At 42.2% G+C, this 25,983-nt stretch overlaps 1 protein-coding gene and 1 long non-coding RNA gene across 2 annotated transcripts in view; one reads left to right on the forward strand and one right to left on the reverse strand.

Annotated features, from left to right (window-relative positions):
- Positions 1 to 1,713: 1,713 nt before the first annotated feature.
- Positions 1,714 to 8,317, reverse strand: LOC118935065 (uncharacterized). The gene is made up of 3 exons (XR_005033667.2): positions 7,834 to 8,317; positions 6,931 to 7,193; positions 1,714 to 2,322 (listed from the first exon to the last, which is right to left on the reverse strand). It is a non-coding gene; the product is annotated as an uncharacterized LOC118935065 (long non-coding RNA).
- Positions 8,318 to 8,555: 238 nt separating this feature from the next.
- SUCLG1 (succinate-CoA ligase GDP/ADP-forming subunit alpha) overlaps positions 8,556 to 25,983 on the forward strand; it is a 43,602-nt gene continuing 26,174 nt past the window's right edge. Inside the window, exons 1-2 of the mRNA XM_036931085.2 lie at positions 8,556 to 8,712; positions 15,995 to 16,098. Coding sequence (XP_036786980.2) covers positions 8,616 to 8,712; positions 15,995 to 16,098 — 201 coding nt within the window. The 5' untranslated portion in view covers positions 8,556 to 8,615. The remainder of the gene's footprint in view (positions 8,713 to 15,994; positions 16,099 to 25,983) is intronic.

Here is a 25,983-nt window from a genome sequence, read left to right on the forward strand (position 1 = left end):
CTCTGTGAGGTGGGTGTTATGATCCATATTTTACACACAAATGTAAAAAAACATATGGATGGTGGAAGCCATATAAGAAGAGTACTCTTTAGAAATTAAATTTGTGAAGGTATATGTGTATTGGGGGGTGGGTGGAGAGGGGGCTCTTATTTAGCAAGAGAAATTGCCACCTATGTCACGGCATGGGCAGAAACAGGAGATCACCTGGAAACTTTTGAAAACAGCTTCCCTTAGCCCAGTAGGATGGACCAACCTGGGGTCACAGGATGTTACCTCTCTTAGAGGCAGGAGTAGAGGAGGTGCCCCAATGTTGGGAGAGAGGAGTGGGTCACTAGAAACAGAGGAGGACGGGGGATCTACAAGGTGGCAGACATTGGGACTAGTCTTGGATCAGTACACAGTCCAAGGTCACTGTGGTGCTGCTTGGTAGGAGAGGAGGACTTAGCAATTATGCCAGGGAACATGGGCTTCCACAGCGTGGACCTCTGCCACCTCTTTTTGTCAAAGTGACAGAGCCAGGTGGGTCATTTTCTGTACTTTAAGACTGTCATAAGCCTCAAGAGGCACTGAATGGGATGTAGACGGGAATGTCTGATCTCCTTGCTGTTTCCTGTATATGGGGGACAAAGCAGAGCATGAGCCACTCCTTGAGCCTCATTAAATACAGGTGAAGAAACTGAGACTCTGCGAGAGGAGGTGATTTTCCCCATTAGACACTCTGGACTGTCTGATGGTGAAGTCCATGTGGATTTTGTTCCATAGGTTTGTGAGCTGTATCCCTTTCCAGCACTGGGTGGACATACAGAGGCTATTTTCATTTGTTTTTCAATTTAAATCTTGTTTCTTTCCTATTTACCATTGCATCTAGACTCTCTTTGGGCTAAGTTCATAAGAGAATAATTTTTAAGGAAAGATACCATGTACACTGTTATTAAGCATTTGAAAATCTCAGCCTAAAATCATGAAGTAGAACAAGCAAGGATATTAGGGTTGGTGTATGACTCTAGGGCCTTAGGCCATGACAGCAGGACAGATTCCAGGGTATGGGGTCACTTCTGTGTCTTTGCCTCTGTCTGGAAACCTGCCACCCACCCTGGCACCTGCACCAACAAGGGCATGATAGTCTTTCCAATCAGTTAGTCCTAGAGTGCTTGCTAGAGAAAGCAAGGCAGTAGCATTCTCTCTGTGAAGGATTTGGTTGGAGCTGTGAGGACACAAGCCCTCATGACTTATTTGAGCTATGCCCAAAGGATATACCCTAGATTTTTCAGTTAAATGAGCCTGTGATGGTAACAGGCAACATTTACTGAGTGTTTACTATCTACCAGTTTCTTTCCCAAGTGGACTATCTCATTTAATACACAGAACAACTCTGAGGAAAGTACTACTATTATCCCTACTTACATGTGAGGAAACTGAGGCACAGAGATTCCCAAATGACATATGAAACTGGGAAATATCCAACAAAGCAATAAAACCATAAACTTTGGGGTTAATTTTCTGCTGGAGAGAAACAATAGGCTTCTCTACCAGACAGAAATGTACAAGTTAATGCAGAGCTTCACAGAGTCTGGGTCCTAATCACATCATTTCACCCATAAAAAAAAAAACTATGGATTGTTCTTTCTGGTTATAAAAGTACCATCTTAACCTTGGAGAACATTTGGAAGATACTGAAAAGAAGAAATCCAAAAGTCAAAATTATCTGTAAAATTTATAATGAAAAAGTATATTACTTTTGTATTAATCATGAAAAAAAGTTAAATAAAAATTCATCTTTCTAGAGAATGAAATAATGATTTGGTGGGCATAGTAGACAGTGTTGCAGAATGGAGTTGAAAGGGCATGTATCCTTCAGGTCCATGAAGAGCCTTTCAACTCTATCAGGTGAAATCATTCTACAAAGCCCAACACTCTCACTTATTTCACAAATATATAAAGCATCAATGAAAAGGATGACTTTCACAGCCTGGAGCCATGAAAATGCTGAACACAGATGAGTGATGGCACCTGAACCAGAGGCTCCACAACTTGGCTGCTTGTGGAGTTGTTCTTTTGTGGAATCCTTTATCTTCCAGGAACATGGGTCATTCTTCACCTGGGAGTCCTTTCTCATATCGTAACCAGCTTCCCAAGAACTGTCTTCTTTCCTTTTCATAGGCCTCACGGTTCTGCTTTCCTCTCCTTTAGGTACTAATTCTTGGGAGTCTTCTTTGCCCCTTCCACTAGGTTGCACAGTGGGACATAATGTCATAATGTTGTCACTATATTCCAGAGTCCCAGGGAATCTTGCTCTCTCCTGGTGTCTTGGATTTTCTTTTGCTACAAAAAAAATAAAATAAAAATAAACACAGAGAGATGCAGATGCAGATACACAGACAGACACACACACACACACATACACACACAGATTGAGAGTGAGAGAGAACCTCTAGGAGATGCACTGGATGAAGAAGAGAAGTTATCCTAGAAGGATTAGAAGGGGGTGGAAAATATTTTTCCTGACTGTAATTCCAAAATCTCAACATGCATCATGAATTTGTGCGAAGATATTGGCAATCTGTTAAAATGCAAACATGTTATTTGCAAGGGACCTTTGTTAAAGTAGGCTAAACTCCTAGGGTACCTAATCCCTAGGAGACAGCATTGTCCTTAGAAGCTGGCCACTGGGCTGCAGAATTTCTTAGAGGTGGTGAGAGAACGGCTGGACCCAGTGCTGGACAGCCGAGGGTACTGAGTATCTAGGGGAAAAGGAGTCAGCCTTCAGAAGCAGGAGAGGGTTAGAGTGGGGAAAGGAGGGCCACTCAAACCAAGCTGTTTTCTTTATGGTTTTGCTGAGGACTGATTCCTGTTTTCTCATCAGACTTTCTCCTGGCAGGGAGATACTGTGATGTGCCATCCAGATGCCCCTTCAGTGAAGGGCATGCTGCCCTCCTTACCTGGAAGTCTGTTGGCAGAGTCTTCAGCTGTCTGCCATTGTGCCCCCTTCCCACCCCCCCCACACCTTGGGACTTCTCTGGATACAGAGCTGCCTTGCCCACTGTGATCATGCCCCTCCCCAAGGTGGCTCACGCCCAGTGAGATCCATGCCCAGGTACAGGAGCCTGACCATCTTGCCAGATTCAGGACAATCCTGAGGGCACTGGCCAAGGCTGTCATTGGTCCTGCCTGTAACCAGGCCTCCCGCTCTCTGCCCAATCTTGCTCCCTTCCCTTCCCTTTAAGAGGAGCTGGTTCCTGGGGAACTCATGCATGAGGTATTTAGAGTCTCCTGCCTAGGGGACCAAATTTGCAACAGGGTTCAAGTATGAGGAAAAGAAATTATATGTGGAAACCATTTCTTCTAAAGGAGAGGTCAAAGCTCTTGATATCCCTGTAAGGGTCTGATGAGGATGAAACTTCCCCTTTAGAGATGCTGAGTGGATCACTCATTCAAAGAACCGTAATAGGCTTTAAGGAAGGAGAGCCCTACAAATGTATTTCAGAAAGTTCTTTGTCCTGATTCTTTAAGAAAGGCAGCCGAGCTAACAGTGCCAGTCCCTGAAAAGAAGAGACGGAAAAGGCCAGCTTCTGTTCAAATCAGCCGGTGGTGTCAGCTGATTCTTTCCTAGAATTGTGCTGTGTGGTTCTGTCTTTGAAGCTGCATCAGATGAAAATAATCCCCAGCCTTTCTGATGCATCTCTTTTTCCAGTTTTCTAAAAACTGAAGCTATCTGAGGTTGAGTTTCTCTGATTTGTGTTGTGCCAGCTTCCATAAGTAAGGCCAAGGATACAAGCCCCCTATTCTGTGCATTTGTTTTATGAAGGGATTAGGGGGGCCTGAGGGCTCAGGCTGGCTCATCAACCCCAGGGGTCCCCGCCTTTCTTCGCTACAAGGCATTTCTCTTCAAGTGTGCCAGTATCATTGGATGAAGCAGCTGTTCGTCCCTTTAGAATGAAGTTTTTGATTGTTTTTTTTCCCCAGAAAGTTGTCAGAACTAGGCCTAGATGTAATGGACTGAATGTGTCCTCCTCAAAGGAGGGCTGAAATCCTCATACCCAGTGAGATGGTATTAGGAGGTGAGGACTACGGGGAAAGTAATTAGGTCATGAGGGTGATACCCTTATGAATGGGAGTAGTGCCCTCATGAAAGGAACCCCAGAGAGCTTTCTTGCCCCCTTTCTGCCATGTGAGCATGTAATAAGAAGACAGCCCAGGAAAGGGCTCACCTCAGGGGGCAGCTCAGTCCTGGACTTCCATTCTCCAGAACTGTGAGAAATAAATTTCTGTTGCTTACAAGCCACCCAGTCTATGGTACTGTATTATGGTATCCTGAGTTGACTAAAACACTATAGAGAAGGTTCTTTTTATTCCATTTCTGTATGGCAGAGTTAGATTACCTGGGTGAATACACACAAAGCTTTGGCACATCCAGATTGTACCCAGAAGATACTTTGTAATGTCAACTGATGTTTTTCCTTCCGTTATCTCCTTCCATGCTTTGACCCTCTCCTCACCAATATTTACACCTCTTCCCCTCACCAGTTTCTTTCTGGTATTCACAGTCCACTGTCTCAGGAAAGGAATGGATACCTCAAAGCCCCTAGGACAAACAGAAATAACTTAGATTTAGGATGAAAATGTGAGTTAGTATCCCCAGACCAGAAAATGGTTCCCCAGGCTAGGAGGGGGCAGGGAAGCCAGGGGAGCTTAGGTATTTATCCTTCCACCTTCTGTGGCTTGAAGGTGGATGGAGGTGAGTAGTCAAAAGAACCAGCAGAAAGGTTTGGGGTATACACGAGGCAGAGTGTGTTAGTCAGCATGCGCTGCCATAAAAAAATGCCGACTGGGTGGCTTAAACAACAGGAATTTATTTTCTGTTCTGAAGGCTTAAAAGTCCTTTATCCATTTGGTTCCTGGTGAAAGCTGTCTGTCTTGCAAACAGCTGCCTTCTTACTGTGTCCTCACATGGTAGAAAGAGAGATTGAGTGAGAGAGAGCCCTCTGGTGTCTCTCTGATAAGGACACAAATAATACTGGACTAGGGCCCCACCTTTACCACCTCATTTAACCCTAATTATTTCTTTACTCCAAATATAGTCACACAGGGCATTAGAACTTCAACATATGCATTTGGAGGTGGGGGGAAACAATTCAGTCCATAGCTCAGGGACTTGTGGCCAGAGAGAGAGAGAGAGAAAGAGAGAATGGGAATGTGAGCGAGTACACAAGTGAGAGGATACTGGTTACAAGATCCAGCTAAATGTTTCTAGGCCATCAGAGATGTTTCCTGGCCCAGCATATCATGGAGGTTCTGAATGGTTCTCATGTATCTGAGAAGAGCCCAGAGACAGCTCATGGGGCCAGACACAGAGGAACCTTGCCAGTAAGAGTAAGGGCCGCTGCAGTACTACCTGGATCAGCAGCAGAGGACCACACGGAAGGATGTGCATATCAGAGGTGCCAGCAGGGACAGAACATCAACTGCTCCTCCCACCACATCCACCTCATCTCAGCATTACTCTAGAAAGTTAGACAAAACGCTGGTGAAAGGAGACAGATCTGAACTCCTGACAGAATAGGGACTCAGATTAAAATCAAGGTAAGATACAGAATTATAGTTCCTTTTGTATACAAAGGACCTAATTTCCTTTATGAGGTAGAGAATCCACCAGAGTCTTGGTCGGACTCTCCTTTCTGTTCAGATTAGATTAGGCACATTCATGACTATAGTCGATGTATTTCCATAAAAACAGTGCAAATGAGAGGTTTTGCTCCAACAGACTGAACCTCATTACTTAGCTCAGATCTGTCAAAATTCTTGGTTGTCAACAGCAGAGACCACTTCAGGTGAACTCAAGCAGAAAAAGACTCTGCCCCAGGGGCTGCCACCACGACTGCTCGTCTCCTGACTCCTCCACCAGCCTGTTTCATGAGCCCTAACTGGCAACGGAGCAGGATGATGGGGGGTGGGATAGATATATGTGTATGCTTATACATACACAAAATAGATCTAGAAGGATACACAGGAAATTGTATAATACTCATATTTCCTCAGGGAGAACTGGGTGGTGGGGACACAGGTGGAAGGGAGATTTCTCATTACGTAATTTTTTTGTACCTTTGGAATGTTGATTTCTGGAAAAAAATAACCTATTTGAACTAAAAAGTCCCATTCAATCCAATTTAAAACTCACAACTCAGTCAAAGCTCCTTCCCCTCTCTAATATCTCATGATCTGGGCCTCCACAACCTGCAGGTGGGAAGGAATCAAGGCATGCTTTCTCCTTGTTCTTACACTCCTCCCCTTCACGCCCTTGCTCTGGGCTCCTGCAGGGGTGGGGTGAGGCTTGGATAGTAGATGGTGCTATTTGTGGTTCTTTCCTGCTGGGCCACACGCTTTGGAATGTTCTCTCTTTGTGTGTTTTTCAGTAGCTCCTCTCCTCCTTCCCTGCCTAGGGAACTCCGTCTGCATAGTATCTGGATGGGAGTTGTGGGCTTTTTGGCTGGCTTCTTGTAACTTCCTGTCCATCTCCTTTTGTGTCTTCTGTGGCCTTTTATACTAGGATTCCTTGCCCTAGCAGATGATCCTTAGAGGAGAGCTCAGATTTTTTCCTGGCTTCCATTTCACCCACGGAAATATTACACATCTTGCCACATCAAATACTGGCCCGCCTGCCAATGAGAGCCACTCCAGCTAGCCTCCTTCTTTGGGTTTTCCAGGCAGGAAGCAGAATTAAGTTTCTACGTTTATGTCTTCCACCTAAACTCAAGTTTTCCTGAGCATTCTTTGACCAGCTCTTTTCTGGGCATTGAGGTTGGCTCATGAATTTCTGCAGTTCTGCAGGTATTTAGTCTAGAATTAATGCCAGTCTCCTTTTTGTAAGGAGTTCTCTGCCACCAACTGTCTGGGGGTGGGAGGAAAGAGGAACCTTCAGCTGACAACTTGTACCTCAGAATTCTCTCATTCAGTGAATTCCAGTCTTTTGGTTATTTGAGCTGCTAGGGTACCAGGGTGAGAATCCAAAGTCAAGTTTGACCTCCTCTTATCAAAATCGGAGAGAGGTAGCTCTTAGGCTGCCCTCTTTAGAATGTAGAGTTACTTATGGTCTATTGTCCGCAGCTGTGGGGCTTTAGCCAAAGTTTTGAGACAAATGGAAGTGTCCTCTTCCACATCTGGTTACTCAACATCAGTAGAAACTTCAAAACATCACCCTGCCATGGGAAGAAAAAGTTATTGTTTTTAATGATAATCACTAACATTTATTGAATGCTTACGGGGTACTAAGGACTTTACATATTAATGCATTAACTGCTCACAACACTGAGATAGGGAATTTCATCCCCATCTCAGCGAGAAAACCTGAGACCCAGAGATCACGTCACCAGTGGCACATTGGGATTTGAATCTGTATTTGTCTGACTCTAAAATCAATCTGCATATAAAAGTGAGTGCCTGTCCTCATGGAAGTAAAAACTCATTGAACTCATACCAGAATAAAATTTTTTGTCAGCATTTTACCAATTAAGTGAAATTAAAAATATTACCATTATCATCTGAAGGCTCAGGAAGAACTGTGCTATTTAAAATGAGTCTTCATACTGGACCTACTGGAAACCACTGAATCATCACAAGGACATAAGCCATTACCTGAGGGAGGGATTTTGTGCAGTCAAAGGACTGGCAATATCTTGGTTATAAAGGAAATACTGAGCCATCTCCTTGGGTAACCCTACTTACACATCACACAGCTTGGGAGTAAATGATAATGGCTAGTGTTACTGATGATAACAATAAGTAATCTTAGGGGCGTGGTTGGAGATAGGGAGGTGGATTACTTTGTTTCCTGTTTACCTTTGACTCTGGGGCTGAGCTCCTTCTAAATCTCTTAAAGGGAGCAGTCACATTTGTCCTAAAACTTCAGTCCTCCACGATCCCCAGGGAAGGGGCACTCATACACTTCCTGCTAGTGGAAGCCTGTATAATAGCTTGTTTAATCTAAAGATCCATTTTCCAAGAAATTCGGTGTCAGTAAGGTAGCTTTTGGTCTTCTTGTCACATCCTTACCTCCCCTGGGCCCTGGGACGAGTTCAGATTCACTATCACCACCGGTAATACTTCCGGGTCCTCACAAGGGTGGGCAGTGGGGAGTTTTGGCCTGTCCACATGGCAGGCGAGGAGAAGTAAGGTGCAGATTGGCCTAGGGGCACGGAAAGTTCTGCACTGCCCTTTGCACCTCGCCTCACTGTTTCCTCACTCCTGGCACCTCCTCTGGGTCTGACTTCCCCTTGCCCACTCGCTTCCCGTCCCGCGGGCCCCCACTTACACCACAAACATGCCGAGGCCCTCAAACTACATTTCCCAGAAGGCCACGCGCCGACAGGCCTTGCCTGGGGTTGTGCCTAAGCTGCCGTTGCGATTAATGTCGAATCACAGTCATATTTCCGGGAAAGAGCTGTGTTGTTGTCTACTTCTCCGTTAGGAAACTTCTTTTCTTTTCCATCTACGATTCTGTGATCGGTGAAGAGGACCCCCTGCGGTGGGAAATTCATTCAGGCGAATGCTCTGGCCAACCTCTTCCTGCTCTTGCCTCGGCCCCTGCCAGGTCCTCGGGGGCCTGGGAGTGTCATTGGTGGATGACCGCAGCCCTTGCTGAGGCCGCTGTCACTGCGACCATGGCCCCTGGCAGCAGTGGCCTCTCCGCCGCCCGCCTCCTGTCTCGCTCCTTCCTCCGTGAGTCCGGCAGGGCTATTTTCTTCCAGGCTTCCGCGAGTTCCTGGCCTACCAGGCCCCGCGTCCTGCTCTGGCCCGCGCCGGGCGCCCCAGTGCGGAGAGCTATCGGGGGCCTGAGACCCGCAAGAGTCCCGAACCAAGTCGAGGATCCTCCGGGATGGAGAGGGTTTTGCAGGATATGTGGGACGGCGGCATGACTTAGGCTGCTGGCGGGTGGGAACGTAGGGTGGCTGAGCCAGGATCCGGGTCTGAGAGCCCTGCAGACCTGGGCGCACATTCTTGACCTCGTGGTGGTAAGTGGCGGGATGGGGGTGGCATGTTATGATTGTCCTTATTTAGGAGTGAGAGGTGAGGTGGTCCAGGATGAACCCCAGGATAAGGGTGTGTCGGTGAGAAGTAGAGGAAGTATGCTTCAGTAGGAAATTGGAGGGGGTGGGGTGGAGGTGAGGTGAGGCCGTCTCTTGTACACAAGGGTGCTACACTTGTAAATGTCTTCTCTGTAGATTGTAGGCTCAGCAAAAATGTGGCGTTGTCACCCAGAGTTAGCATAGCCTAGAAGACTCCCAGAAGTTTAGGGACCTTAACCAATTATTTACATCTCCACCAGGCGGTGTGAATCTTCAGTTCCTGAAAACAATACCCAAGGTTGGTAGTCTTTGAGTATCGCTGACTGTTGAGAATTACTGCGGTGTTCAAAGTCTCTGTGTTTGTTAGGTACGTTGTGTAGGAACAGACTTTGGAATAAGCTACAACAGGGTTTGAAGTCTGGCTAGTCCCTTACAGTCTAATAACCCTGAGCACTTTCTAAAATTTATTTCTCAATTTCTGTTTCTAATCCTGTGAAAATAATACTGTATTTTAATGGAATCTGAGACACTATCACTTGTAAGATGCACCTTTTTTTTTGATGCTGCTAACAGTGGAAAGTGATTGCTGACTAAAACTGTGACATGCCATTAGTTGTCTGATGCATCCTGATTTAAGACATGTTAAAAAGTGAAAAAAATGGGCACCTGGAAATGATGAAGAACAGATAATCTGGGTTCACTGTGCAGATAAGTGAAGCAATTTACACAAAACACTGGGAATGTAATAGACACTCAACCAAAGTTAGCTTTCTTCTTTGCCGTTTTCCACTTTGCTCCTCATTCTACTGCTTGTACTGATACTGGATGAGAGTTAGTTCATTTCTTGAGAAGATTCATTCTAAAAGCATAGAATGCTGAATGTGCATTCAGTAGCTACACTTAGTGACCAGATCACTTAAGGACAAATGCCTGGCTAGATAACTTTAGCAAGTTGGAAAAAGTTGGATTCTTACTGTATAATTTAAAGGACATTTGAGAGTGTTGTAGTCAGAAGGAACAAATGGATTAGTTGTACCCATGTCTTTCTCTCCTGGGGTCTTGCTCATCGAGTTACTGAAAAATCCTGGTCTCATATAGGTCTGCTGTTTTAGTGGAAGGAGATTTTAGAGAAAAAAGGAAGAATGTCTAAAAGATTAGGGTCTTTAATCCACCCTTAGCAATACTTAACAATCCACTCCTCACAGAACAAGAAGTTCTTTTCTCCTAGACTCTCAGGACCACTAGGCCTTAGGAGATCATCTAGTTTAGCTTTCTGTTGCTAGAGTGGCCTTCAGTTATCCTAGTCCTGTGATTGACCTGTTATTAAGGGTGGAGAACCTGATATCTAAACCAAGTTATCTCCTATGTATGGGGTTACAGACTACAGTGTTTAGTGTATAAAAACTTTTAAATCCCCAAATCTTCTCTTTCTCATGCCATGTTTCCATGCCCATTTCCTCTTCCACTAGAAAAACAGCAGTCACAACAGTGTCACCTTACACACTTAGTTAAAAAGTGGTCAAAAATTATTTAGGCTCTGAGGTTAGTAGCAGAACTGGAGATACTAAGAGAATTTTGTTTCCTCTCAGTTGATGGTATGTATTATGCTGAAAGTCATAAGTGTCACAATATTGATTTAAGTTAGAAACAAATCCCAACACTTGTAGATGCCTTCCAGAGTACTGTTAGGGGCAGCCTAGAATGTTTAAAAATTCCTGAGCAAAGGAAAAAGGAGTTTTATAGTTTATGAAGAAAGGGAAAGAATCCAGTAGAATTAGGGAGAGAAAATACAATGAAAAATAAGGAAGATTTCTTCCATGAGAATGGTTAAGGATTTTATAAACCCCTTTTTAGTTGAGATAGTAAAGTTTTTCAAGAAGTATAAAGTGCACTGTCATTTTATACATAATCTAGGATTTTGTATAAATTGGGTCTTTTAGAATAAGTAGATAACAAGAACCAGTGTTGTTGAACCTCAGAATTATGGTGTTTTAATGCCAGAAAGTGAACCTTACTATCTGGCTGGTTCCATACCTTTGGCAAATGGGAAAATAAACCCAGAAAGTTTCAGAGCCAGTAATAGAATGGGTACTGGAACTCGGGTCTTCTGACTCTGTGCAGCATTCTTTCCACTCACTGACATATGCTGTGTGATACTGTGAGCCTCCTTTTTTAAAGCTCTGATTTTTCTTTCTTTGAAGAAAATCTCAAAGGTGGTGAAGACAGTCTCTGGTTTGTTGAGAAAGTGACTAATGACTACTCTGCTCAAATGTGCCACCTGCTTTTTCCATGTGTTTGCCAAGTTGTTCAGGTCTGTTTTTAGAATCAGAAAAACATTTAGATGTGTAGTTGGAGAAAAGGGATTCTCAATAGTAATGTTTCTGATACATAGTACCTGTTGCCATTGTATGTAAGAAACAAATCTTTATTTCAGAAATACAAAATGGCCTTGTCTAAATGTGCTGATGTAGTCATGAAACAAATGATTTGATTTTCAGACGTCAAACTTGTTTTTGCATAGAAATGTAATTGGGGATGTTCAAAATAATTTCTATAAGTATCAGGGAACAATTTCATTTCACCGAAGTACAGACATTTTGTTGCTATAGGCCCATATTTTTTATACATTATACATTATAATATTTCTAAAATAGGGAAGTGTCTTACAGTTCATGGTATCTTACATAGGCAACATTTTTTCTTTCTTACTAGTATTTAATAGTACTTCTTAAAATCATTTGTGTTTTAGAGTTGATGAAATATGGTACTTCAACTAAACTTCATTTGTAAGTAAATACTAAGTGAATATATAATTTTGCATTTGAGTAGTGATAATTTGGGGTTTGGGCGTGGCCACTTAGCTACTCTGCTATATTTACGGTTCTATAGGTAGGGACCAGGTTAGCTTGTATATTACATATACATAATATATATGATTAGTAAGTAACCATTTGTTAAATTCACGAGTACATGTATGAACAAACGAGTAACAAGGACACCGTTTGAGAGGTGAGTGGGAGGAGGAGTGTGTTTGTGAACAGAGTCTCAGGCTGTCCATTGGCATGGTAGCAGTCACACAGGTCGTGGTTTGAATCCTCTCTGGGAAGGTGTTCTTTGGACCTTGCTTACATCATTAATCCCACAACCATCTTATAAATGATGTTGCTGTCTGGACAGCAGGACCCAGCATGTGGCTAACTGATACAATTTTATCACCCTTGGTGAAATCTCTCTCAGGTTACCCAGTTCCTTTCCTTAATAGCCTCTGTTACAGTTTGTACTTTTAGCTTTGTGTTTCTTCGTGTTTAGCTGTCCTACAGGGTAGGACTCTTCATGTGGCTAAAGCCTGAGTCCATCTCGCTCACCCCTGCATCCCTACTACCTGGCAGATAGCCTGGCACAATGATTACCTTAAAGCAGTTTAGGCTTATCATTCTGCATCAGTAATAATAATGATAACAAACAGTGAACAGTCAACTGGCACTTGCTCTCCCCTACGCATTATTTTATATGCTCTATACTGAACTCATTTAATTCTCTTTTGCCTATGATGTTTATAGTAGTAGCCCTATTTTTGCAATGAGGATGCACCTTTAGTAATGTTTCATATGCTAACAATTTACAAGTGTATGTGTGCATGCTACATATTATATGTAGACATGGATTAGTGTATTTACACGTAAAATGTAGAGGTTATGCATGAGGACATACATAGAACAACATTCCTGGTTGGACTTACTTTAAAATATGAATTATATGTTTTCTTTTTTTAGGAAATGATTTACTTTTGTGCTCATGTGGATGTGAACCCAATTTTGGAAGTGTAGCAGGCACTTTGCTACCCAATTTATAGACATCACTGCATAGCAATCTCACAGCATTCTTGTAGGCAGCTTGCCATTACAGGTGGGAAGACTGAGGCTAAGGAAGATGAAAAGTCCCACCCCAGGTCACTTGACTGGTGAGCCGCAGAGCAAAAACTCAAGCCCAGGCCTGTCTGGTTCCTAAAGTCTCAACTGTTCCTTGGGACACAATCCCAAAGTTACGTTGGTCAATTTCTAAGAACCTGAAAAGAAAAGGTGACTCTACCACATTCCCTGGAGATGGCCAAAGTGTGGGAGCTACAGCTTCCCCACTGGGAAATTCTTCCTGGTGGGCAGTCTGAGGCCTTCCTGCTGCCCTCATATGTAACTGAAAATGCTCATTTTCTCCTGTAGTGAAATAGTCCATTTGCATTACATTACTGCCTTTGGATTTCATTTATTTAAAAAAATGATTAGCATGGAATTTGTTCTAGATTGATATAGCTGTGAGGACTGCTGGTAGCATTTAGGGCTGGATTTCTGTGCAATCTTTCTAAGAATTTTAGGGAAACCAATGATCATTGCATGTACAAAAATATACGTAAATTATTTTCTCCTTTTCCTATAAGTGGGAATTTGAGATTGACATTTTCCAATTCACACAAAGATAGATGGGACTTGTGACATTTACCTTGATAAAAGTGTTTCTTTTATATACCCTGTCTCTTGTCCTGAAATTCAGTGACACATGTCCTGTGGACATACGCTGTAAGGCACTGTGCCCATATCCCATGGGAGACACCAAGGTGTGCAAGTCATGGTCATTAACACTCATGGAATTTATAGTGACAATTTCTGAAAGTATTTAGATGATACTTGAAATAATCTTGAAATAAATTTCACCTTAAATAATTTTACTTACAGGTAATGGAGCAAAGAAAGTAACAAACTGTGTGCACCCATCCGCACAGTCTGTGGCATAAGCATTATGTACCGCGTGACAGTGTTTGCAGGTTCCATTCTCCTTAATCTCAGATCCCCTGCAAAACCCACATTAGAGTCTCAAGTCATGAATGTCACGTGAAGGTTTGAGGATTCCTTACTGTGCAGTGTTTTATTTAAATGTGAACTTACATGAATTAATGCAAGTGAAATTCACAGGAAGTTGAGTACATTAACCCACTAATTACAAGGTGAAAAATAATTGCGAGATGGTTTGGCCACTAATGCAGTGCTCAGATTTAACTTGAGGATATAGCTTACTCCAGTCATTTGGTGGTTTTGTCATAGAGATCTGGTTTGTATTTACAACCAAAATATGATTGAGCCTCTTTAAGCAATTGATAGACAGTTGAAGATTTGTACTGTAAACCACTTTGCATTCTTCTGCAGAAGTAGAATATCTGTTTTTCATTAGTTAAGTACAATTGATAATTTGGGTGGGGAAGAAATCTAGCAGGGCAAGAAAATGTGAAGAGGCAGTTCAACAGATTTAATGTTTATGGCAGCTAGTGGTTTGCCCTCTTTACCAAATTAAATTAGAGAGTGGTGGGATTGTGGGAGAGAAGTTGAAGAGGGGCAGAAGTGGAAATAAGGAAAGTCTTACTTTAATGGGAAGCCCCAGCTGGTGATTCTGGGCCTTGAATTAAATAAACTGGGGAAGAATGAGGAAAATGACACAAGTGACTTAAAATTTGGTGAGTTTTACTTGGAATATAATCATATTTTGCATTACTTCCATCTGAATGCAAACAAATAGCAAAAGAGAATTTTCTTGACTACGATGTCAACAATGTTAAGACTATGGATTTCATAACAGTATTACCTTAAACATATCTATCAGCTGTTACATGTGTCATGGTGCTGTGGGGTGGCAGGAGTCTGAGGGTTGGTCCTGGCTGGAGTGTGTGTCACCTGAATCTGTAGAGGAGGCAGAAATTAAGGTGAGGGCAATTGCAATGCTCATTGGGCCTTGGGTCTCCTCACAGCCATGGCAGCTCAGAGTGTGCTTAGGATGAAGCACCAGAGATGGGACAGGTTCATCTTCTGGTGTGGGATGAGTTTCTGGGATTAAAAAGGCATTTGTGGTGATTATGGAATACCATCAGGCTTGCTGGGACACCTCAAAGTTTTCCTCTGGGTTTCAAAGGCCATTTTGATTGCCAGCGTTTCTCATTCACTTGACCTACATTTCCTAGAACAGTATTCCAGAAAAGGTGGGATATAATGGTTGGTGGTTCCTTACTGTGGACCTCCTGTGGATAGTTGATCCCTATTGTGCAGGTTAAGGTATCAGTATGGATGATAAAAGGCCAGGCTGGTTGCAGGGCTGGGACTTGGACAGAGGTAAACACAGCATTTAGTTGCAGAGAAATGACAGTCATGGCCAGGAACCAGACAAACCCTTTTACTTTCTTTAGAATTTGGAGGTCAAGTGTTAGGGATTTTAGGAGTGAACTGCTTGTGGGCGAGGGCTCAGTTTGGAGGTAGCCCCAGTGGTGAATCCATCCCTTAACCAAACTCTTCTCTGACCCCAAGCCCCCCAAGACTTCATCTCCTACCTCTTCTCCCCACCTCTCTCCCCCACCAACAGACACTCTGGATAGAGTTTATCTACCCCAAATGTCCAAGGCCTATTCCTACCACAAACTTTTCACTCTGCAGTTGTGGCCTGCTTTGTGTCAATTCAGATAGATTGTGAATTCTTTAAGAGCTATGGTTCTCTTATTCAACACTTTTTCCTTGGCATTCTGTATTGTGGCTTGGCATAGGTGCTTCCCAAATGCTGATTAAATAAATGAATGACCGTGACAACTCCAGGAACTGGGACATATGCTTATTCTGGCATCATCTCATTTCAGTACTAGTGATGTGTTGTCTGACATCATACAGGTTCCTGATTAGGACAAAATGTGGTCAGGAACCTCGTATCTTTGACCATATATTTTAGGGTGGCTCAAAGGTGATAAGTAATTAGTTCTAGCTTACTTGAAACTGTGCCATTTAAAGTTGCCTTGATCACAAGACAGCTCCTACATTACAGGATTTTTTTTTTTTTTTGGTCACCAAGTTCAATCTAATTCACAGTCCAAAAGTTTGGGTATAATGTGTCGTATTTTCTTTAATTTTCAGTGCAGCAGAATGGAATTCGGCATTGTTCCTATACAGCTTCCCGGAAACACCTCTATGTTGACAAAAATACGAAGATTATTTGCCAGGGATTCACTGGTAAGCAGGTATGTGTATCAAGATGTTTTTAAAAATTGTATACTAGAGATTCAAAAAATTTAACTTTTTTTTAATATCACAGAAGTTATAATACATGGTTGTTTAAGGAAAGGATATAGCACAGAATGGAGTAGTGTTGTAGGAAGAGGCTAGGTGCTGTAGTCAGCCTATAAGATGAAAATTACCTTGAAAATGCCTCCTAGGAGTATGTTTTGTTGGAAACCCACATATTTTCTTTCAGCAAGTATAACACCACTGGTGTTCCTCCAGTATTGGAACAGATCACTGTTTCGTTAGTTAAGCACTAGTTGAAGTAGCTGACTTGTATTTAGGCCTTGTACAAAAAAAATACACTGTATCATACAGCTAAGTGGGGGTCATGCTTAAGCCCAGAGACACTTGTGGGTACTGAGATGGGCAAAGGAAGCGGCACCTTGGCTTTTCTCATCTTATGTTCTCTGTGGGCAAATGGTTGTATGGGGGCCTGGTAGGCAAGATTCCCTGAAATATTTTAGTTTGGTCTCTTTTATTTATATTCATTCTCTTTCCCTATTCCCTGCCTACCTCATAGAATTTGCTTAAATTTAAATATGTCTGTGATGTGATTCCACAATAAAATGCAACTTAAGGAGAGATTCTCAAGATGGCGGCATGAGTAGAGTGGCAGAAATCTCCTCCTAAAACAATATATATTTTGTAAATACAGCAAATGCAACTATTCCTAAAAGAGTGACCAGAAGATATAGTACATCAGCCAGGCTACATCTACATCTGCGAGCACTCAACATCTCATGGAAAAGGGTAAGATTCAAAGCCGTGACCTGGTGGGACTGGAGCACTCCCCCTAACACAGCTCACCAGCGGGAGGAGAAGAATCAGAGTGGGGAATGAGTGGAAGCACAGGTTGCTAAATAACCAGCCCTAGTAATCTATCTGCCCTGGGAGCACAGACACACATTGCATGGTGTACTGGATATTAGAGGAACGGAAAAGCAAAATTTGAGACTAAGACTGCGAATAGGTTCCCACAGTCGGCTGCCCTGGGACAAAAGAAAAGCAGGTGCTTTAGAAGTCTTAAAGGGACATGGGTTTAACAGGTAGACAAAATCGTCCTGGCAAACTCAGCCCAGCAGGCTGGGAATTTTAAGGAACTTCAGGCACCCTAAACCCCTGGGTGGCAATGCAGCACCGAAGCCCCTCATTGGCAATAAGCAGCCTGCCGTTCATTCCCCCCAAGCCAGCACTGCAAGCAAACCGCTGACCTGCATTGCTGCGGAACAGCTGGGGATCAGCCCTGCCTACAGCAACCACACAGGATTCTCCCTGCATGTGGCTAACCAGCCCAGACCCAGAGGCTGCCCCCTGCCTGCAGTTGACTGGCACAGACCGGCACAGAGTCCGGAAGGCACAAAGGGACTTTGTTCTCATGGCTAACACATGCTGTTCGCCTCTAACTCCCGTCAGTGCCCTAGGCCATCCCGAGGGCCGCACCACCCATGGCAGCTATGGATTAATCCAGAGGCTGCCCCCTGCACCTGGTTGACTGGCACAGACAGAGGAAACCGGCGCAGAGTGCAGGAAGCACGAAGGGGCTCTGTTCTTGCTGTGAACACACACTGCTCACCTGCGACCCCTGCCAGTGCACTAGGCCATCCCAAGGGCCCCCCTGCCGATGGCAGCTCAGGGAATTAACCCAGAGGCTGCTCCCCTTGTGCCGTTACCCAGCACAGTCAGCAGAGACTGGCACTCAGTTTGAGAAGCATGATGGGGCGCCATTCTCATGGGAGAACACACGTGCTTGCCTGTGACCCACACCAGTGCTCTGGGCCATCCCAAGGGTCGCCTCGCCCATGGCAGCTGAGGGGATTAATCCAGAGGCTGCTCCCTGTGTGCGGTTGACTGGCACAGGCAGCAGAGACAGTCAAGGTGACAAGCAGGCTGGAAGGGACTTTGTTTTACCAGCTGACACTGGTGACCACTCGCTGGTGACCACTCCCATTGCTCTGAAAAGGCAGAAGAACCTTGTTCAGTCCAAAATCCCTCAAACACCAGAGAGAGACCGAAAACACCAATCTTCCTGAAAAAGAATTCAAAATAAAAGTCATAAGCATGCTGATGGAGCTACAGAGAAATATGCAAGAGATAAGGGATGAATTACACAGGGAGAAAACAAATGAAACAAACAATGGAAGGATTTAAGAGCAGACTGGATGAGGTGGAAGAGAACTGTTAATGGAATAGAAATCAGAGAACAGGAATACACAGAAGCTGAGGCAGAGAGAGATAAAAGGATCGTTAGGAATGAAAGAATATTGAGAGAACTGTGTGACCAATCCAAACAGAACAATATTTGTACTATAGAGGTACCAGAAGAAGAAGAAGAAAGAGAAAAAGGGATAGAAAGTGTCTTTGAAGAAATAATTGCTGAAAACTTCCCCAAACTGGGGGAGGAAGAAGTCTCTCAGACAATGGAAATCCACAGACCTCCCAACACAAGGGACCCAAGGAGGACAACACCAAGACATATAATTAAATGGCAAAGATCAAAAACAAGGATAGAGTATTCAAAGCAGCCAGAGAGAGAAAAAAGATCACCTACAAAGGAAAATTCAACAGGCTATCAGACTTCTCAGCAGAAACCTTACAAGCCAGAAAGGAATGGCATGATATATTCAATGCAATGAAACAGAAGGGCCTCGAACCAATAATACTGTATCCTGCAAGATTATCATTTAAATTTGAAGGAGGAACTAACAATTCCCAGATAAGCAAAAGTTGAGGGAATTTACCTCCCACAAATGACTTCTACAGTGTTTTTTTTTTTTTTTTTTTTTTTTTTTTTGAGAGGGCTTCTCTCATATTTATTGATCAAATGGTTGTTAACAACAATAAAATTCTATATAGGGGACTCAAGGCTCAATGCACAATCATTAATCCACCCCAAGGCTAATTCTCATCAGTCTCCAATCTTCTGAAGCATAACGAACAAGTTCTTACATGGTGAACAAATTCTTACATAGTGAATAAGTTCTTACATGGTGAACAGTACAAGGGCAGTCATCACAGAAACTTTCAGTTTTGATCACGCATTATGAACTATAAACAATCAGGTCAAATATGAATATTCGTTTGATTTTCATACTTGATTTATATGTGGATCCCACATTTCTCCCTTATTATTATTATTATTATTATTATTATTTTTAATAAAATGCTGAAGTGGTAGGTAGATGCAAGATAAAGGTAGAAAACATAGTTTAGTGCTGTAAGATAGCAAATGTAGATGATCAGGTGTGTGCCTGTAGACTAAGTGTTAATCCAAGCTAGACAAGGGCAATAAAACATCCAGGGATGCAGAAGATTTCTCTCAAAACGGGGGGTGAGGTTCTAAGCCTCACCTCTGTTGATCCCCAATTTCTCACCTGATGGCCCCCCTGCGACTGTGCCTGTCTTAGGTTGTTCCTCCCTTGAGGAATCTTACCGGTCTCTGGCTAACCAGTCATCTTCCGGGGCCATACAGGGAAATGTGAAGTTGGTAGGTGAGAGAGAGGCAATATTGTTTGAAAAGGTTAGCTTTTTACTTCTTTGCAGATTTATGCCCTGTGGCTTTTATGCCCAGTATTTGTCTTGAGGTATCTTTACCACTTGGAAAAATTATGATACTCGGTAAATTCGATTTGAGGCACTAATTCTATTTAAGGGTTGTAATTAGGAAGGAAGAAGAAAAGCCAGAGGAGTAGCAGACGGAAGAAAACATGGGAAGATTGATTATTTCTTTGACATATCTTCTTGTAGAGTAACTTAAGCATGTATAGGTTTTAAACTACCAATTAAATTGCGTACACACATTAACATAATAGGAATACAGTTACATAACCAAAGCAGACCTATAATTACCAGCAATCTCCAGTGAAACCAAGAAAACCAGTTAGGCACCCTAGGCATTTGTGAAAACTTATCTATGATACGGTGGATATTGTCCAACTGAATTTGAACAGTCTGAGAGAAATCAGACAAATTAAAACAACCTATTCCTGGGGACTGTTCACATCCCATATGTTCTTTTAACAGTAGATAGTCTGTAGTCATAAGATTTTGGAGCGCTACAACTTGCACTTCTCCTAATTCTTGGTTGAGTTCAAACAGTATAGATCCAGTCAAATTTGTTGTTTTACTGTATGCACAGAACAGCTTAGATACCTCCTTCTTCATTCCAATGGCAAGTCCAGGAGCTGGTGGGATGAACGCAGCCACAACTGCAGCATCGCCCGGATCCCTGTTGAGGCCCTTTGATGATCATCCTCTGGTACGACTCTTGCAGAGAGTTCCGATGCTGGAAGTTCCTCCTCATATCGCATCCCAGTTCATCCTCTGGGCAGCCAAATTAGGCCTCGATCCTCCACATAAACACAAACAGACCCCCTGCCCACACCTTGATACACCCTTTATACCACTGTGCAGAACCCATTGGAGGTCACCACACAGGAACTGCCTTTTTTTTTTTTAAGAGAAAGGAATATTATCAGAAAAATGTACCTCCATAGCCGATCATCTGACACCCTTTAAGTGATCAAAATTAAGGTTATTTAAAGCATGCATTAATCGTTGATTTACAGTTAGTTTTATACTATCGGGGTAATCCCCATTTTCTTTCTTTTTTTTTTTTTATCATTAATCTACACTTACATGAAGAATATTATGTTTACTAGGCTCTCTCCTATACCATGTCCCCGCTATAAACCCCTTTACAGTCACTGTCCATCAGCATAGCAAAATGTAGAATCACTACTTGTCATCTCTGTGTTGTACAGCACTCCCCTTTCTCCCCCCCCATGCATGCTAATCTTAATAACCCCCTTCTTCTCCCCCCCTTATCCCTCCCTACCCACCCATCCTCCCCAGTCCCTTTCCCTTTGGTACCTGTTAGGCCATTCTTGGGTTCTGTGATTCCGCTGCTATTTTTTCCTTCAGTTTTTCCTTTCTTCTTATACTCCACAGATGAGTGAAATCATGTGGTATTTCTCTTTCTCCCCTTGGCTTATTTCACTGAGCATAATACCCTCCAGCTCCATCCATGTTGCTGCAAATGGTAGGATTTGCCCTCTTCTTATGGCTGAGTAGTATTCCATTGTGTATATGTACCACATCTTCTTTATCCATTCATCTACCGATGGACATTTAGGTTGCTTCCAATTCTTGGCTATTGTAAATAGTGCTGCGATAAACATAGGGGTGCATCTGTCTTTCTCAAACTTGATTGCTGCTTTCTTAGGGTAAATTCCTAGGAGTGGAATTCCTGGGTCAAATGGAAAGTCTGTTTTGAGCATTTTGATGAACCTCCATACTGCTTTCCACAATGGTTGAACTAATTTACAATTCCACCAGCAGTGTAGGAGGGTTCCCCTTTCTCCACAGCCTCGCCAACATTTGTTGTTGTTTGTCTTTTGGATGGCAGCCATCCTTACTGGTGTGAGGTGATACATCATTGTAGTTTTAATTTGCATTTCTCTGATAATTAGTGATGTGGAGCATCTTTTCATGTGTCTGTTGGCCATCTGTATTTCTTTTTTGGAGAACTGTCTGTTCAGTTCCTCTGCCCATTTTTTATTGGGTTATTTTTTTTTTATTTGTTGAGGCGTGTGAGCTCTTTATATATTTTGGACGTCAAGCCTTTAGCGGATCTGTCATTTACAAATATATTCCCCCATACTGTAGGGTTCCTTTTTGTTCTATTGATGATGTCTTTTGCTGTACAGAAGCTTTTCAGCTTAATGTAGTCCCACTTGTTTATTTTTGCTGTTGTTTTCCTTGCCCGGGGAGCTATGTTCAAGAAGAGGTCACTCATGTTTATGTCTAAGAGGTTTTTGCCTATGTTTTTTTCCGAGAGTTTAATGGTTTCATGACTTACATTCAGGTTTTTGATCCATTTTGAATTTACTTTTGTATATGGGGTTAGACAATCGTCCAGTTTCATTCTCCTACATGTAGCTGTCCAGTTTTGCCAGCACCATCTGTTGAAGAGACTGTCATTTCCCCATTGTATGTCCATGGTTCCTTTATCAAATATTAATTGACCATATATGTTTGGGTTAATGTCTCGTGTCTCTAGTCTGTTCCACTGGTCTGTGGCTCTGTTCTTGTGCCAGTACCAAATTGTCTTGATTACTATGGCTTTATAGTAGAGCTTGAAGTTGGGGAGTGAGATCCCCCCACTTTATTCTTCTTTCTCAGGATTGCTTTGGCTATTCGTGGTCTTTGGTGTTTCCATATGAATTTTTGAATTATTTGTTCCAGTTCATTGAAGAATGTTGCTGGTAATTTGATAGGGATTGCATCAAATCTGTATATTGCTTTGGGCAGGATGGCCATTTTGATGATCTTAATTCTGCCTAGCCAAGAGCATGGGATGAGTTTCCATTTGTTAGTGTCCCCTTTAATTTCTCTTAAGAGTGACTTGTAGTTTTCAGAGTATAGGTCTTTCACTTCTTTGGTTAGGTTTATTCCTAGGTGTTTTATTTTTTTTGATGCAATTGTGAATGGAATTGTTTTCCTGATTTCTCTTTCTATTGGTTCATTGTTAGTGTACAGGAAAGCTACAGATTTCTGTGTGTTAATTTTGTATCCTGCAACTTTGCTGTATTCCGATATCAGTTCTAGTAGTTTTGGGGTGGAGTCTTTAGGGTTTTTATGTACAATATCATGTCATCTGCAAATAGTGACATTTTAACTTCTTCTTTACCAATCTGGATTCCTTGTATTTCTTTGTTTTGTCTAATTGCCGTGGCTAGGACCTCCAGTACTATGTTGAATAACAGTGGGGAGAGTGGGCATCGCTGTCTAGTTCCCAATCTCAGAGGAAAAGCTTTCAGCTTCTCACTGTTCAGTATAATGTTGGCTGTGGGTTTATGATATATGGCCTTTATTATGTTGAGGTACTTGCCCTCTATTCCCATTTTGCTGAGAGTTTTTATCATGAATGGATGTTGAATTTTGTCAAATGCTTTTTCAGCATCTATGGAGATGATCATGTGGTTTTTGTCTTTCTTTTTGTTGATGTGGTGGATGATGTTGATGGATTTTCGAATGTTGTACCATCCTTGCATCCCTGGGATGAATCCCACTTGGTCATGGTGTATGATCCTTTTGATATACTTTTGAATTTGGTTTGCTAATATTTTATTAAGTATTTTTACATCTACATTCATCAGGGATATTGGTCTGTAATTTTCTTTTTTGGTGGGGTCTTTGCCTGGTTTTGGTATTAGGGTGATGTTGGCTTCATAGATTGAGTTTGAGAGTATTCCCTCCTCTTCTGTTTTTTGGAAAACTTTAAGGAGAATGGGTATTATGTCTTCTCTGTGTGTCTGATAAAATTCTGAGGTAAATCCGTCCGGCCCGGGGGTTTTGTTCTTGGGTAGTTTTTTGATTACCGTTTCAATTTCTTTGCTCGTAATTGGTTTGTTTAACTTTTGTGTTTCTTCCTTGGTCAGTCTTGGAAGGTTGTATTTTTCTACGAAGTTGTCCATTTCTTCTAGGTTTTCCAGCTTGTTGGCCTGTAGGTTTTCATAGTAGTCTTTAATAATTCTTTGTATTTCTGTGGAGTCTGTCATGATTTTTCCGTTCTCATTTCTGATTCTGTTGATTTGTGTTGATTCTCTTTTTCTCTTAATAAGTTTGGTTAGAGGCTTATCTATTTTGTTTATTTTCTCAAAGAAGCAGCTCTTGGTTTCATTTTTTTGCTATTGTTTTATTCTTTGTCAATTTTGTTTATTTCTTCTCTGATCTTTATTATATCCCTCCTTTTGCTGACTTTAGGCCTCATTTGTTCTTCTTTTTCCAATTTCGATAATTGTGATGTTAGACTTTTCATTTGGGATTGTTCTTCCTTCTTCAAGTGTGCCTGGATCGCTATATACTTTCCTCTTAAGACTGCTTTTGCTGCATCCCACAGAAGTTGGGGCTTTGTGTTGTTGTTGTCATTTGTTTCTATATATTCCTTGATCTCTATTTTAATTTGTTCGTTGATCCATTGATTATTTAGGAGCATGTTGTTAAGCCTCCATGTGTTTGTGAGCCTTTTTGTTTTCTTTGTAGAATTTATTTCTAGTTTTATACCTTTGTGGTCTGAAAAATTGGTTGGTAGAATTTCAATATTTTGGAATTTACTGAGGCTCTTTTTGTGGGCTAGTATGTGGTCTATTCTGGAGAATGTTCCATGTGCACTTGAGAAGAATGTATATCCTGTTGCTTTTGGATGTAGAGTTCTATAGATGTCTATTAGGTCCATCTGTTCTACTGTGTTGTTCAGTGCTTCTGTGTCCTTATGTTCTGCCTGGTGGATCTATCCTTTGGGGTGAGTGGTGTGTTGAGGTCTCCTAAAATGAATGCATTGCAGTCTATTTTCCCCTTTAGTTCTGTTAGTATTTGTTTCCCATATGCTGGTGCTCCTGTGTTGGGTGCATATATATTTAGAATGGTTATATCCTCTTGTTTGACTGAGCCCTTTATCATTATGTAGTGTCCTTCTCTATCTCTTGTTACTTTCTTTGTTTTGAAGTCTATTTTGTCTGATATTAGTACTGCAACCCCTGCTTTCTTCTCACTGTTGTTTGCTTGAAATATGTTTTTCCATCCCTTGACTTTTAGTCTGTACATGTCTTTGGGTTTGAGGTGAGTTTCTTGTAAGCAGCATATAGATGGGTCTTGCTTTTTTATCCATTCTGTTACTCTGTGTCTTTTGATTGGTTCATTCAACCCATTAACATTTAGGGTAACTATTGAAAGATATGTACTTATTGCCATTGCAGGCTTTAAATTCGTGGTTACCAAACGTTCAAGGTTAGCCTCTTTAGTATCTTACTGCGTAACTTAGCTCGCTTATATGCACTGTCTGGAGATTCTTTTCTACTCTCCCTTCTTATTCCTCCTCCTCCATTCTTCATATGTTGGGTGTTTTGTTCTGTGCTCTTTTTAGGAGTGCTCCCATCTAGAGCAGTCCCTGTAAGATGTCCTATAGAGGTGGTTTGTGGGAAGCAAATTCCCTCAGCTTTTGTTTGCCTGGGAATTGTTTAATCCCACCATTGTATTTGAATGATAGTCGTGCTGGCTACAGTATCCTTGGTTCAAGGCCTTTCTGTTTCATTGCATTAAATATATCATGCCATTCTCTTCTGGCCTGTAGGGTTTCTGTCGAGAAGTCTGATGTTAGCCTGATGGGTTTTCCTTTATAGTTGACCTTTTTCTCTCTAGCTGCCTTTAAAACTCTTTCCTTGTCCTTGATCTTTGCCATTTCAATTATTATGTGTCTTGTTGTTGTCCTCCTTGGATCCTTTCTGTTGGGGGTTCTGTGTATTTCCGTGGTCTCTTTGATTATTTCCTCCCCCAGTTTGGGGAAGTTTTCAGCAATTATTTCTTCCAAGATACTTTCGATCCCTTTTCCTCTCTGTTCTTCTTCTGGTACCCCTATAATACGGATATTGTTCCTTTTGGATTGGTCACACAGTTCTCTTAATATTGTTTCATTCCTGGAGATCCTTTTATCTCTCTCTATGTCAGCTTCTATGCGTTCCTGTTCTCTGGTTTCAATTCCATCAATGGCCTCTTGCATCTTATCCATCTGCTTATAAATCCTTCCAGAGTTTGTTTCATTTCTGTAATCTCCTTTCTGGCACCTGTGTTCTCCCTCCGGACTTCATCCCATATCTCTTGGGTATTTCTCTGCATCTCTGTCAGCATGTTTATGATTTTTATTTTGAATTCTTTGTCAGGAAGACTGGTTAGGTCTGTCTCCTTCTCTGGTGTCTCTGTCATCTTGGTTTGCCTGTAGCTTTGCCTTTTCATGGTGATAGGAATAGTTTGCAGAGCTGGGACGAGTGACGGCTGGAAGAACTTCC

This window comes from Manis pentadactyla, chromosome 2, assembly GCF_030020395.1.
Source record: "Manis pentadactyla isolate mManPen7 chromosome 2, mManPen7.hap1, whole genome shotgun sequence".
NCBI lineage: Eukaryota > Metazoa > Chordata > Mammalia > Pholidota > Manidae > Manis > Manis pentadactyla.